At 41.4% G+C, this 14,824-nt stretch overlaps 1 protein-coding gene and 1 long non-coding RNA gene across 3 annotated transcripts; one reads left to right on the forward strand and one right to left on the reverse strand.

Annotated features, from left to right (window-relative positions):
• Nucleotides 1-1,336: 1,336 nt before the first annotated feature.
• Nucleotides 1,337-14,489, forward strand: LOC132424794 (uncharacterized). Its single transcript, XR_009519272.1, has 3 exons — nt 1,337-1,397; nt 13,038-13,317; nt 14,327-14,489. It is a non-coding gene; the product is annotated as an uncharacterized lncRNA (long non-coding RNA).
• On the reverse strand, nt 2,134-8,039 carry SMCO1 (single-pass membrane protein with coiled-coil domains 1). Of its 2 annotated transcripts, none has more exons than XM_060010875.1 (3): nt 7,669-8,039; nt 5,294-5,443; nt 2,134-3,282 (listed from the first exon to the last, which is right to left on the reverse strand). In XM_060010875.1, exons 1-3 carry the CDS (start codon nt 7,692-7,694, stop codon nt 2,838-2,840), a joined length of 621 nt encoding a protein of 206 aa, XP_059866858.1. In that variant the 5' UTR covers nt 7,695-8,039; the 3' UTR covers nt 2,134-2,837. The 2 variants fall into 2 exon arrangements, with proteins under 2 accessions (XP_059866858.1, XP_059866857.1); XM_060010874.1 differs by having other exon boundaries at nt 7,725-7,774.
• Nucleotides 14,490-14,824: the final 335 nt, after the last annotated feature.

Genomic DNA, 14,824 nt, shown 5'->3' on the forward strand with positions numbered 1-14,824 from the left:
TCATGGCTTTGCCTCCTTCAAGGATCAGTTCAAGGCACTTCCTCTAGGAGATATTTCTCCACCACACAATGATACCCCTCCTCTGAACTCACTCATTTGTATATTGCCTAGTGATTATGGGGTTTTTTGTAATCTTATTTTAACTCTTGCATTTTGATTTCTATTTTCCGGTACCTGTGTCTTGTGTAATGGATACATTTTATGTGCTTCCTCAGATTTCCCTGGCCTCGTTTACTTTGCGGACCCACAGTCCTTTCCTCTGCCTGGGGCTGACCAGTTGCATTTCTGGAATCTCTGGCTTCTCCTGCCACTTCTGGGATCCTGTGAAACACTGCACTGAACAATGCAGTCACTGGCTTCCCAGTGGCTGCTAGGAGGGCTTAGATGATGCATCCTGGAAGTATGAGGGGGTCACTCCCCACAGAGCCAATTTTGACCAATTGAAAACAGTAGACTTTGTGAGCACAACAGAGAAATTTTCCTTCCTTCTTCCTATTGAAACCAAGCCCCTCTAAAATCGAGTTTCCCTGCCAAGTTTATGATTAACCTCTCTGTAGAAAACTTTATTCCCTTTTTTGTTCCAGTAGGATTGAGGAGTATCAAAGAAAAGGGGGGATTGAAACCAAGCAGGACCCTGCAGGGCCCTTCTGGCTACAAAGGCCCCTCCATGTTTCCTGTTTCTTGTAGGAAACAAAGGCTTTTGTTTCCTAGCCCTTCCCTGAGTTCCAAAGAGCAGACTCAAGCCGTTACAAATTAGGGAAGGGAGGAAATGCAGAAACAAAGGAAAAGCAGCCGAGTAGAAAAATTAATAATAGGTTAAACAATACTTCAGTGATAAAACACTCCTAGTTCCTTCTCAAGGGATGTACAAAACGATCTGATGTATATCTTTTGAGTTGTTCTGAAGAAATTAAGGCTCACCCCACCCAGGTGGAGGATGGTGACTACATGCTGATCATAAGCACTAGACCCTAAACTTGTAGAAATCGGTTGATGATTAAGATTCCGGAAACATCACCCTGTTACCTCACAACCAACCAATCAAAAGAAAATCCGTGAGCTGCAACCCTCACATCAAAAGGTGCCTTTAAAACCCTTCTCTGGAAGCCACAGAGGAGTTCCTGTCGTCTTTCCAGCACTAGCTGCCCGTTCTCTTTGCTTGGTGCCCTGCAATAAACGCTGCACTTTCCTTCAACACACCCCCATGTCAGTAGGTTGGCTTTGCTGCATGGCGGGCAAACAGACCAAGTTTGGTTCAGTAACACTTCCAACACATGGTTTCTGTCTCTCTCTCTTTTTTTATTTGGCATGGTGTCTCTAAACAGTGTGTCTGGAGAAGGACAAGACTGAGTGCATGGATCTAGCAAGCAACCTATTGTCAAGGAGGAGCCAGCAAGGTAACACATCATCTTGTATTACTTCTCATCCTTCTCTACATAACAGCCTTCCAAAGTGTTACTCATTCTGGTTGTCCTGAATTTGTACCTCCCAAATAAAGCGTCAGTGTTTAACTTTTACCTGTAGGGCAGGATCCACATTTTAAAATGTTTCTGTTATTCACACTACCTAGTGCATGGCATTTATTCAAAAAATATTATAGGGCTCCCCTGGTGGCGCAGTGGTTGAGAGTTCACCTGCCGATGCAGGGGACACGGGTTCGTGCCCCGGTCTGGGAAGATCCCACATGCTGTGGAGCGGCTGGGCCCATGAGCCATGGCCGCTGAGCCTGTGCGTCTGGAGCCTGTGCTCTGCAACGGGAGAGGCCACAGCAGTGAGAGGCCCGCATATCGCAAAAAAAAAAAAAAAAAAAAAATTATAAATAGGACTTGCCTGGTGGTGCAGTGGCTAAGACTCCACGCTCCCAGTGCAGGGGGCATGAGTTTGATCCCTGGTCAGGGAACTAGATCCCACATGCCGCAACTAAGAGTTCGCATGCCGCAACTAAAGATCCCACACGTGGCAACGAAGGTCCCACATGCCACAACTGAGACTTGGCACAGCCAAATAAATAAATTTTTTTTAAATTATAAATATATGGTCAGTGTGTGAGAATTCCCTTTCTAGTACAAGTAACTATGGAACTGTACTAGAGAGAAAATGCACATCAACATACAAAATATATTAGATGTTTTATTTATTTATTGCTTTTAGTACATACATTCACATGGTTCAAAATTCAAAAAGTACAAATAGATTAACATTGAAATGACTTCCTCCTACATTTGATCCCTAGCTTCTCAGTTTTCTTCCCTAAGAAAACCAATGTTACCACTTTTTAATGTATTTCTCCAGAAGAAGTTTATGAAGTTTATAGATATAGTAGCCTATATGTTTGTTTTTGCCCGTTTTTTCCATTTAGCAATATATATTGGAAATGAATATTTTATTTTATTTTTTTTTGCGGTACGCAGGCCTCTCACTGTTGTGGCCTCTCCCGTTGCGGAGCACAGGCTCAGGACGCGCAGGCTCAGCGGCCGTGGCTCACGGGCCCAGCCGCTCCGCGGCATGTGGGATCTTCCTGGACCGGGGCACGAACCCGTGTCCCCTGCATCGGCAGGTGGACTCTCAACCACTGCGCCACCAGGGAAGCCCTGGAAATGAATATTTTAAAACAACACATCTTGGTGATAACTGCATATTACTATACGATTACATGAAGAGCTTCTTCATTCTCTTGTATTGCTACACAGAAAGTATCCACTGTATCAGTATATCATAATTTAACACTCTCCTCACTTTTGCTATAAAAATAACCCTGAATAAATTGCATGTATGTATTTTTTCCCATTTGCAAGATAAATTACTAGAAGCGTAATCTCTGGGTCTAGGGTAACAGGTTAGCTTTTGGCTGATGGTATCAACTCTTCTAGGGATGACTTTTGCTCTTCAGGGGCCCTCACTGCTTTTCCCTTCTCAATGACCTGAACGGCCTTTAGCAAACCATCCTGCAGAGCCTGGTTCTTTACCATATTAGTGATCATGAAATTGACATCTTTTATATACATTTGCCTTACTTTAGCAATGTAGTGTTCTGCCTTGTTACCATGTGCTACAAAGAAGGTGCACAGTGCTGTGATATCTTCTTCTTGCATCCCATGCTCCTCCAGAACAGACTCCCATACAACTCTAATGCGCTTGTTCTTGACTTTTCGTCTAAGGATGGAGGCTAAGGTGGGAAGACCTCTCACCAGATCTGGCAGCTTCTCAAGCACACGAGTGTGCAAGCGGATGAGTACTTCAATGACGTAGCTGTATAAAATATTCAATTCCATTGGAGTGAACCTACAAAAAATGTGGAGAGCTTCTTAAGCATTAGAACTCTTTACATACAAACATAAAATGAATTTTCTTAGGATAATTCAAAGAAGTATAAACCTACTAGGAGAACTGTAAGCAGATACGGTAGGAGGTCCCCAGAGAAAGAGAACCAGGCATGGCTCTCTTGACATAACAGAAGCCATTTTTTGTTTGTTTGTTTGTTTTGTGATATGTGGGCCTCTCACTGTTGTGGCCTCTCCCGCTGCAGAGCACAGGGTCCGGACACGCAGGCCCAGTGGCCATGGCTCACAGGCCCAGCCGCTCCGCGGCATGTGGGATCCTCCCGGACTGGGGCACGAACCCATGCCCCTGCATCGGCAGGCAGACTCTCAACCACTGCTCCACCAGGGAAGCCCAAGAGAAGCCATTTTTGACCTAAGCCATTTTGTGATCTAAGCCTGGCCACAGTGCTTGACCTTGAACAGGTCTCAGTAATTCATGATCTTAATGGTAAGTGAGGGAATGCAGGGACAAAGGAAAAGCTGTCAAGAAAAAGTAGTTTAGTGATAAGAGTCCTAGTTCCTCCTCAAGGGATATATGTAACAATCTGATACATATCTTTTGAGTTCTGCAGGAACTGAGGTCCCCACCCAGTGGAAGATGGAATAATGATGTTGACCTTTTCTGACCCTTATGACTTCAGTCAACTAAAGCTTGGACTCTGTCAACCTTTGCCCCAATTCGCTGCTGAGTTCTCCTCTATTCAAGCCCCTTCATGATTATGCATGTACCCTTAGCTTAAAACTTCCCCAGTTCTGTTGTTTGGGAAGACGCTGCTTTGGGGAAGATCCCTGGTGTTTTCCTTACTTGCTGCAAGTAATACATCCTTTCTTGTCCCGGTCTTTGGCTTGGTTGTCTTTTGGTTCAATGCCCACCAAGAGTTGAACCCAGTTTTCAGGTAAGAACCAGCTGTTGCAGTTTAGAAAATGCTTACTTTAGAAATAGGGCCTGCCAGTGTTCATAGTAGTTAATTTACAATAGCCAAGACATCGAAGCGACCTAAGCGTCCATCGACCAATGAATGGATAGAGAAGATGTGATACATATATACAGAGAAATGTTACTCAGACATAAAAAAGAACAAAATAATGACACTTGCAGCAACATGGATGGCCCTAGAGATTATCATAATTAAGTCAGACAAAGACAACTGCCACATGATATCACTTATATGTGGAATCTAAAAAAATTATACAAATGAACTTATTTACAAAACAGATTCACAGACATAGAAAACAATTTTACGGTTACCAGAGGGGAAGGGGAGAGAGAGAAATTAGGAGTTTGGGATTAACAGATACACACTATTAAAAGAATTAAAAAAAAAAAGAAATAGGGCTTGCTCTAAACTGGATAGCTTAGATCTCAGGCCACTCATACTGTAAGTTTCTCCATGGCAGAGGAGTTATATTATCCATCTCTATGTTAGTAAGACTTTGGCAAGCAAGGGACTCTGAGATGTGTACCACAGTTCTGGCAAGTAAACAGGTGCTCAAATTAATCTCTTTTGAATGAATGAGCTTAAGAAAATGTAACTTCTTCACAATCCATTGTTGGAACCATATTAAGAAACCCAATTTTAGGGACTTCCCTGGTGGCACAGTGGTTAAGAGTCTGCCTGCCAATGCAGGGGGCACGAGTTCGAGCCCTGGTCCAGGAAGATCCTACATGCTGCGGAGCAACCAAGCCTGTGCGCCACAACTACTGAGCCTGCGCTCTAGAGCCTGTGAGCCACAGCTACGGAGCCCATGTGCTGCCACTACTGAAGCCTGCGTGCCTAGAGCCCATGCTCCACAACCAGAGAAGCCCCTGCTTGCTGCAACTAGAGATAGCCTATATGCAGCAACAAAGACCCAGCACAGCCAAAAATAAATAAATAAATTTATTTAAAAAAAAAAGAAACCCAATTTTAGAATGACCACAGCAAGCTCTCACAAAACCACAAAATTCCACTGATTTCTGATTGGATACTCACTTGAATGACAGAACTGCTGTCCACAGCTCATCTTGGGCAGCTTGGTTTGCCAGAGTCTTGCTATGATGTTCAAATTTCTGTGTCAGATTATCCTTGGTGAAGTCCAGTTCTTTAAACTGTGCTTCTAATGCTTGGAGTTTGTGGCCTACTCTATAGGATAAAAGAATCAAGGGTTAATTTAGGTCAGGGCACAAAACTAAGGTTCTGTCTTAATATAAGGCTATAATACATTGTTTATAACCACTATCAAATTTGAGTAGCTATTTACATTTTAAGATTATGAACAGTTGTTCCCATTTGCTGTTCTCTCTAGTCATCATCCTAGTTCTGGCATTCCTTATATTGCCAAACATGTGAATTGTCTAATTACCTCAATTACTGCCATGTCTTGTCTTCGTACCGTACTTTATACGTTAAAAAATATTTTATACAAGCTTTAATTTGATTCTCACAACAACCATTAGAAGTAAAGCAGTCATTTTTACTATTTACGGATAAAGAAATTGAGTCTCAAAAGAGTTACTTTTTAATGATCTAAGTTGTAAGCTCTTGGAGGGAGAGGATCAGAGACTATTTCTTGGACATCTTTATGCCTGTCCCCCGATACCTATAAGAGGCCTTACACAGAAGTAATACAACGTGTCTCCTATGATTGACATTTTTGATGTTAGTGAAATGCTAAGCAGTGTAACAGCAAAAGGGGGATCTGAGTAGCTCTGAACAGCCCTGATCGTTAGAGGGCGCTGTGGCACCAAAATTATGTCTAACTGAACCACAAAGAATTGAACCACACAACTCACTTGCCTGAAGCCACCCACATTGTCTTTCACGAAGGAAATGATACGCACACAGCCAGTTCCCCGAGTTTCTATGTCCCCAGTCACCCGAATACTGTTGTGGTTGCCTAGGGTTCTATCCTTGACCATTTTCTCTTCTTGGTCTTTATTTTCTCCCAAGGCTAATTTAGCTTCAGGTACGACCCCTCTCCTAAGCTCTAGACCTGTATATTCAACTATGTTTTGCACATCTCCACCTGGATGGTGATGTCAAATTCAACTGTCTTAAGCTGAATCTACTAAGTCCCTCCTCCCTCCTCTCGCACCCCATCTTCAGAAATTTCGGCAATGGAATTTTCTCATTGCTTTGGATTCTATTTACATATAGATAAGGCTCTGTACGAAATGTGCATTTTTGTAGTATAGGCCTGCATGACCTAATATGCCAGTAATCTCTGTCTGCAAGTCAAAACTATGATATCTGGCAAAGTCTCTGTATTAACTTTTAGACCTTTAAGAAGATATTGCTTTTAGGTCATCTCCAGCTTGAACCCTAGAGGTAAACTCTAGCTTGTCATTCAGTATAAAGGTTTACAATTGGAGCATTTCTTTGGAATCTTTTCACCAAAAGGCATTCCCGATCATTCCACATAAATCCTAAACAACATGTCTGCAAATCTGCGTTTCTACTACAATTCTCCAGCTCAGTTAATGGCATCACCATCTACCCAATTCCTCGAACTAGAAATCTCAGAATAACTCACCATTTTTTCCCTTTCTCTCCATCAGCGTGTCTCTAATCTATCCCGTCCTCTCTATCTCCAGTAAGCCAGTTAATCGCCATCTTTCACTTGGACCTAGGATTACAGTAGTCTAACTTGATTCCTCCTTTTCACGTCCAATCCATTCTCCAGAGATATTCTTCTAAAACACAATTCTGATTTTATAATTTGACTATTATATACGTTTTATGCTGCCGACTTGCCCAGTGATATTGCTGGAGCCAAGTTGGATTTCCTCAGCAGGAAACAGGCTCTTTGCCCTTCGCCCCCATCTTCTACCAGTTCTCTCACACATCCTAGTCACCAGTCATATGAGACATCTAGCTGCTGACAGAATACCGTATGCGATTCCAAGCTTCTATGCTTCCACGTACTGTTTCCTCAGCCTAGAATTCCTTACCGTATTTTTATTTCTTGTAAACTCCTACTCACACTTTCAGATCCAGCCTAAATGTCCCTCTATGAAGGGTTCCCTTTCCTAGTGTCAAAGGCAAAATTCATTCCTGTCTTCATGTTCTCATAGCCCTTTAGGAACATCACCATTATAATGTCAGTCACATTAAATTGTAAGCATTTTTGAATACTTCTGTTATTCCTAAGGCTGTGAGCTCCTTGAGGGCAGAAACCACATGTTACTTATTTTTGCAAACCTGTTATATAGCACATGCATTAATTGAATGGAATTATAGCATCTGGAAGTAGATTTTTCTTTATTATTAATTGACATTTTTTGAACCTGAACACGTTAACAGAGAAAGAATTCTAATTAGCATGTCCGTAGTTCTTTGCTTATTTTTATTCTTCATTCTTCTCTTACTCATCTTCCCAGAAAAGCAGACCCATGCTTGCTCCCTCCCTGTAGCCATTAGCAACCTTTTCATTGCCTCCTTTAAGGATATCAGGGTTGTGGTTTCATTGTTCATCTTCTTAAGGCAAAATGAAAAAGAAAACAAGCAAAACAAAAACCCAATAGAGGTTTGAATCCAGGGTTTTCTGCTCTCTTCCACTCAGCAACAGGCAGCAGCAGTGTGAGTATTCGATCTAAATTCTGCCTGAAAGGTCACTCAGTACAAGAAGCTTTTAATAGCTTGTACATCCAAATATAGTTTCAAAGGGCTGATCCTATGAACACAGGTGTCCTGGGATACACTATAATATTTGCCTTTGAAAAGTGACCATAGGTCATCAACCTAGTACAACAGCCAGATGTAATTGTGGCTCTGTGTATATTCTGGTAAATGGATATACGGGTACACAATGTATACATATACTAGGATTAAATTTAATGGAAATATTACTCTCTAATTTTAAGAGCTTAATTTTCACTTATAATCTCAATTAGGTTTAAAGAAACCCCAGACTTTGTATGATGTATTATATCAATGCAAAAAAATCCGACCATCCTTAGAAACTTATATTTATTGTAGTATTAGATTAGGTATTGGAAATAAAAACAGACATAAAACAGGATTCCTGAATTCAAGGGGTTTAAATACTAACTGGGGAGATACTTAAAAGATAATATATACTTAAAAGAAAATATATATAAAATGTGTGCTGAGTAGATACAGACTGTAAAAATCATAGATGATGAGAGAGTAGGTCACTGAAGCCTTGGATAACTGAGAAGCACTCACATTGAAGGTGGGATTTGGTCTTGGCCTTAAAGGAAATGTAGGTCTCTGATTATCAGAGAAGAGAGAGAAGAACATGACAAACTGGAGAAACTGTGTGGGTAAATTCACAGGGGTGGTTGGCAAGTATATGATGTGGTCAGGGAACAATGAGTGAGTATTTTGTTGATGTTCTCTCAACAAAAGATTCATGTGAGAAAAAGAAAAACGACACAAGCTGGTAAAAGTCAGGTCATGGATTTATTCATTCATTGAATAATTTATTTACTTATTTAATATTTGCTGAACACCATAAATATAAATTGAATGGGCAAAACCTATGAATGAATGATCAGCACTATCCCAGGTATTAGGAATAAAATGAGTAAGGCAAAATCCTTGCCCTAAGAAGCATACTAGTAGGGAGACTGAAAACGAGGATTGCAAAAGGGTTCTAGCCAGCCTGGTAAGCAGTTTGGACGTATGTGAGGTGTTGGTTCTGTAAGTTATTCTAGCACTGGTGTTTAAGATGGATCCAAATGGGAATGAAACCAGAGGCAGAGATGTCCCTCAGGAGACTGGTATCACAGTCAGATGTGAAGTGATGAGATTACAATGTCTGTCCTTGGAGTGAAAAGAGAAAGGGACAGACCTGAGAGACAGTATGAGTCCCCAAGGCCTCCTGGGGGTTGGAGTCAGTAAGTCTCACATGAATTTTCAGAAAAGTTTGGGTGTCCTGAAGGAATCAAGTCCTTCCTTGCCTCAGTGGGAAAACCTTGCTAGGGTCTTTGTATCCTACCCAGTGGCCATCCTCCCCAATACCTCCCCACCCCCGCTATTTTTTCCTCATTAACAGAATCTAAATCCAAATATTGTTCGAGCATTGGGCAGCTGTGTACTTCAGGGGACTCTGGGTCGACCCACCCCCTTAGTCACAGGGTGGTGAATCTTGATTAGACCAAACCAATCACAGTAATTTTATTATTGTTGCCATTATCATTGGTTTAGGAATGGGCAGGTGGCAGAATTCTGCCCTATGAAATGTGAGAGGAGATTTACTGTGGGGCTTCTGAGAAAACATTTTTTTAAACTTGTGATAAAATATACATAACATAAAATTTACCATTTTTGGTTGGGGGGGGTGGGTGAAATGGGTGAAGGTAGTCAAAAAGTACAGACTTCTAGTTATAATAAATAAGTCCTGGGTATGTAATGTACAGCATGGTGACTATATTTAATAACACTGTATTGTATATTTGAAAGTTGCTAAGAGACTTGATTTTAAAAGTTTTCATCACAGGAAAAAAAATTGTAACTGTGTGTGGTGATGGACATTAACTACACTTACAATGGTGATCATCATGTACTGCATACGTATATAGAATCATTACGTTGTATACCTGAAACTAATACAATGTTATATGGCAATTATATCTCAATTTAAAAATGTTACCATTTTTGACCATTTTAAGTGTACAGTTCTGTGACATTAAGAACATACACACTGTTGTCCAAACATTACCACCATTTCCATCTCCAGAACTTTTTCATCTTCCCCAGCTGAAAGTCTGTACCTATTAAATACCAACTTCACATTCTCCCCTCTCCTCAGCCCCTGAAACCACCATTCCACTTTCTGTCTCTGTGAATTTGGCTATTCTAACTCCTCACATAAGGGGAATTGTGCCTTCTTGTGACTGGGAGAAGAGTTTTTCTGATGATAAAAAGAAACACATGGGAGAAAATGTTCTCTTCATCCCTCAATATTGTTGGATTTTCCTTCATATGATGCCAGGGACTGCAGCATCCAGCCTATTACAGCCGTGAGGGGAACCAGCCTCAGGGAGTAAGCCAGGGCAGCAGAGCAGAGAGAGGAAAAGAACCTGTCCCAATGGAAAATAGTATGGAAGTTCCTCAAAAATTAAAAATAGAACTACTACTCTGATCCAGCAATCCCACTTCTGGGTATATATGTATATCTGAAGGAAATGAATACCGGTATCGACGAGAGACCTGCACTCCCATGTTCACTGCAGCATTATTCACAATAGCCAAGATATGGAAACAAGCTAAGTGTCCAAGAAAGAAGAAAATTCTGATGTTTGCAACAACATGGATGGACCTAGAGGGCATTATGCTAGGTGAAATAAGTCAGACAGAGAAGGACAAATACTGCATGGTACCACTTATATGCGGACTCTAAATATAAAGTTAAATTCATAGAAACAGAGAGTAGAAAAGTGGTTGCCAGGGACTGGGGGGTGGAGGGTGGGGAATAGAAAGAGATTGGAAAAAGGGTAAAGTTTAAAAAAAGGAAGAAAGAAGCTGTCACTGAATTAACCTCCCCTAGAACTCTTTCATTGCTAATGTGCTTTGCCTTATTGATTAAGCCTTTTATAGTTGGGGCTCTGTCCTTAAGGAGTTCAGCAAAGTGAAGGAGACTTTTTTTTTTTTTGCCACACTGTGCGGCATGTGGGATCTTAGTTCCCCCACCAGGGATCAAACCCGGGCCCCCTGCAGTGGAAGCAGAGAGTCGTAACCACTGGACAGCCAGGGAATTCCGTGCACGAGACTTTATACATCAAGTTCTTCTTTGCTGGGGTTTCTTCAGAAGCCCTTCATTTCTCTGGAGCTAACATTAGATTTCTTATGGGTAGACCTGTGGCCAGTACCTTGACAAGGAAATAAAACAGAGAAGGAAGGAAACAATGGTGGAAACTCTCACGTAACCTGGCATCTCTGTCCTCAGCGCACTCAGCATGAGCCATTGGGGGACCAGCCCCCAGCCTCTGGAATAATGTTTAGAACAGGGTAAAGAGCAAATGGTTTGGCTCTGGGATCAGAGCCTGCCAATTCCACCCACCAGTGCTGCTTCCTTTAGGATACTGCCTGCCCATCCAGATCCAATACTTGTTCCCTTCTCCCTACTTGCACTGACGACCTCTTGTCTGTACAGACCTAAACAGAACCTGCTGATCATTCCATCCTTGATTGCCTCTCTGCTATTTGGCCTGTTGTCTGCCCAATCTTTGAATTTCCTCTTCTCTTCTGCCAGGTTCACCTTCTGGACCTTCCTTGTCCCCTGTCATTTTGCTTTCCAAACTTTTTTTTTTTAACTAATGAACTTTATTTTTTAGAGCAGTTTTAGGTTCCCAGGCAAAAGAGCAGAAAGTACAGAGAGTTTTTATATATCCCTCCCCTCACACAGACTCACCCTCCCCCACAGTAGACATCCATGTACCACAGCGGTACATCTGTTACAAGTGATGAACCTACATTTTCACATCCTTATTATCCAAAGTCTCTAGTTTACGTTAGGGTTCACTCTAGGTGTTGTCCAGTCTATAGGTTTTCACAAATGCATAGTAATCTGTATCCACCATTGTAATATCATACAGAATAGTTGCACTGTGTGCTCTGCCTATTCATCTCTCCCTCCCCACAAATCTCTGGCAGCCACTGATCTTTTCACTATCTCCCTAGTTTTGCTTTTCCCAGAATGTCATATGGTCAGAATCACACAGTATGTAGCCTTTTCAGATTGGCTTCTTTTACTTAGTGATATGCATTTAATTTTCCTCCAAGTCTTTTCATGGCTTGATAGCTCATTTCTTTTCCTTTTTTTAAAAAATTTTTTTTAAAATATTTATTTATTTTTGGCTGTGTTGGATCTTCGTTGCTGCATGTGGGCTTTCTCTAGTTGTGGCAGGCGGGGGCTACTCTTCGTTGTGGTGCGCGGGCTTCTCATTGCGGTGGCTTTTCTTGTTGCAGAGCACAGGCTCTAGGTGCACGGGCTTCAGTAGTTGCGGCTCGCAGGCTTTGTTGCTCCGCGGCATGTGGGATCTTCCCAGACCTGGGCTCGAACCCATGTCCCCTGTATTGGCAGGCGGATTCTTAACCACTGCACTGCCAGGGGAGTCCTGTTAGCTCATTTCTTTTTAGCACTGAATAATATTCCATTGCCTGAATGTACCACAGTTTCTTTATCCATTCACCTACTGAAGGAATCTTGAATGCTTCTAAGTTTTGGCAACTATGAATAAAGCTGCTATAAATACACATGTGTAGGTTTTTGTGTGGACATAAGTTTTCAATTTATTGAGTAAATACCAAGGATCTCGATTGCTGGATTTCATGGTAAGAGTATGTTTAGTTTGTAAGTGTCTTCCAAAGTGGCTGTACTATTTTGTATTTCTACCAGCAATGGAGTTAGAGTTCTTTTTACTCTGCATTCTTGCCAGCATTTGGTGTTGTCATTGTTTTAGATTTTGGCCACTCTAATAAGTGTGTAGTGTTATCTAATTATTTTAATTTGTAATTCCCTAATGACAAATGATGTCGAATATCTTTCATATGCTTACTTGCCATCTGTGTATCTTCTTCTGTGAAATCTCTGTTCAAGTGTTTTGCCCTTTTAAAAATCAGGTTGTTTTCTTATTGTTGAGTTTTAGGAGCTCTTTGTATATTTTGAATAATGGTACTTTATCAGTTGTATATTTTAAAAATATTTTCTTCCACAAACCTTTTTCATAGCAAAGCTGCAACCTAGATTTCTGCCTGCTTTCTGTTGCAGGGTACAGATCTTTGAAAGAACGAGGAACTCAAGACCTAAACAGCAGTGCCAAGAACTAAATAGTACTTTGGTCTGCTAAAACAAGCATCTGAGAAACAAGCTTCTAAAGCAGCAGCAGGTTTTTGTTGTTCATCCTAGAGCTGAATCAAGTACTAACAATTGAATACTTTGAGTACTACCTTTGAGTGCTGAACTCAAAGTACAGATGCTAAGAGAGTAATGCTATTTCTGACCCAGGGAAAAGATCCAGGAGTTTTTGCCAGAGATGAAGTTACCAATAGTAAGTTTACTAATGGCCACCTTGCCCTAAGAGTTCTTGTAAGAGTAGCACATGTGGATGGAAATAGGGCTTGTTAAAATGATACTTTGTCAGGGGGGCTGCCAACCTGGTTTTTCCCACTTTTTTAGATTGCTCACAGTGCAAACTTCAGGAAAATGCATTCAGTCCAGATACTTACCTACACCGGTACATCAGAGGAAGGGGTTCTTTAACTTATGAATTTATAAAGACTACAAAAGGATTCATTGAGAATGTCTGAGCTCATATTCTTGAAAGAGAATTCCATACATTTTATTAGCTCCATCACCAGACTCAACCTTTCACCTGACCCAGTCATCATATAAAAGCAAAATTCAGACACAGTGCCAGTTCCAGGCGATCACTCCATTTGCTTGCAACCTGCTTGCATTGGTTTCCTTTTCCCTCATTTCTAGATTCCAGTTTCTAAAACCTGGCTTGGTGTCCTTCAGGCTAAACTGTCATTGGTCTCTGATCAGATTGGTACAAATTCTTGTTCTACCACTTCTTAACTCTGTGAGCTTGTGCAGATTACTTAATATCTCTCATCCCCCATTTCTGTATTTTAAAATGGGGGCCATCATCAAAAGGACTTTACAGGGATTGAGCCTCAACTACCCACAGAGGGAACCTGTACTCTGTGTTGGCTATCTTCCCTTCTCTGTCTCACTTTCCTACTTCTGTACTGTGGGTGCTTCCTGAAATTGTAACTGAGCAGGACGCTATGGGGCCTTTCTGGGACAGAACCCCTACACACACACATCTCCTCTGCCTGCCTATTATCTGTAGAAAAACTTTAGCCTCCTAGGCCTTCCCTGAGTTCCAATGAATAAATTTAATCAGAGAAGTGAGAAAATGCGGAGACAAAGGAAAACAGTCAAATAAGACAAGATAATAATAGTTTAGCCACTAAACAAAGTCAAGGACCTTTAGTTCCTCCTCAAGGACTATAGATAATATTCTAAGCCATATTCTTTGAGCTATTTTGCAGATACTGAAACGCTTGCCAGTTAGAAGAAGTTAATTATATCCCGCCTACAAGCACATAGACTCCAGACTAGTCAGAACCAGAAGGTTGATGCTGTTGACTCCTGAGTACCTCACCACCAACCAATCGGAAGAATGTCCATGAGCTGATCACGTAACCCACAACCCTCTCCTCAGGAGGTATCCCCTTCTTTTCCAATATAATTTCTGAGTAAAACCTGGGGAGTCAGGAGTTTGTTCTTTGGGACATGAGTCCACCTCTTCCCCAGGATTGCAAGCTTCCTCAGTAAAGCTATCTTTCCTTTTACCCAACACTTGTCTCTCAGTATTGGATTCTTGAGTGATAAGTGGCTGAACCTGAGTTAGGTGACAGAATCATCTCACAAACTACATGCAATTCTCATCTCAGGTCCTACTCTGGGGTAAACCAAATTAAGACTACACCCCTATATCTGTTTGACATTTCTTGTTCAAACATTAATCTCAAAGAATCTTAGCAGAC

The sequence above is a fragment of the Delphinus delphis genome, chromosome 4, assembly GCF_949987515.2.
Source record: "Delphinus delphis chromosome 4, mDelDel1.2, whole genome shotgun sequence".
NCBI classification, from domain to species: Eukaryota; Metazoa; Chordata; class Mammalia; order Artiodactyla; family Delphinidae; genus Delphinus; species Delphinus delphis.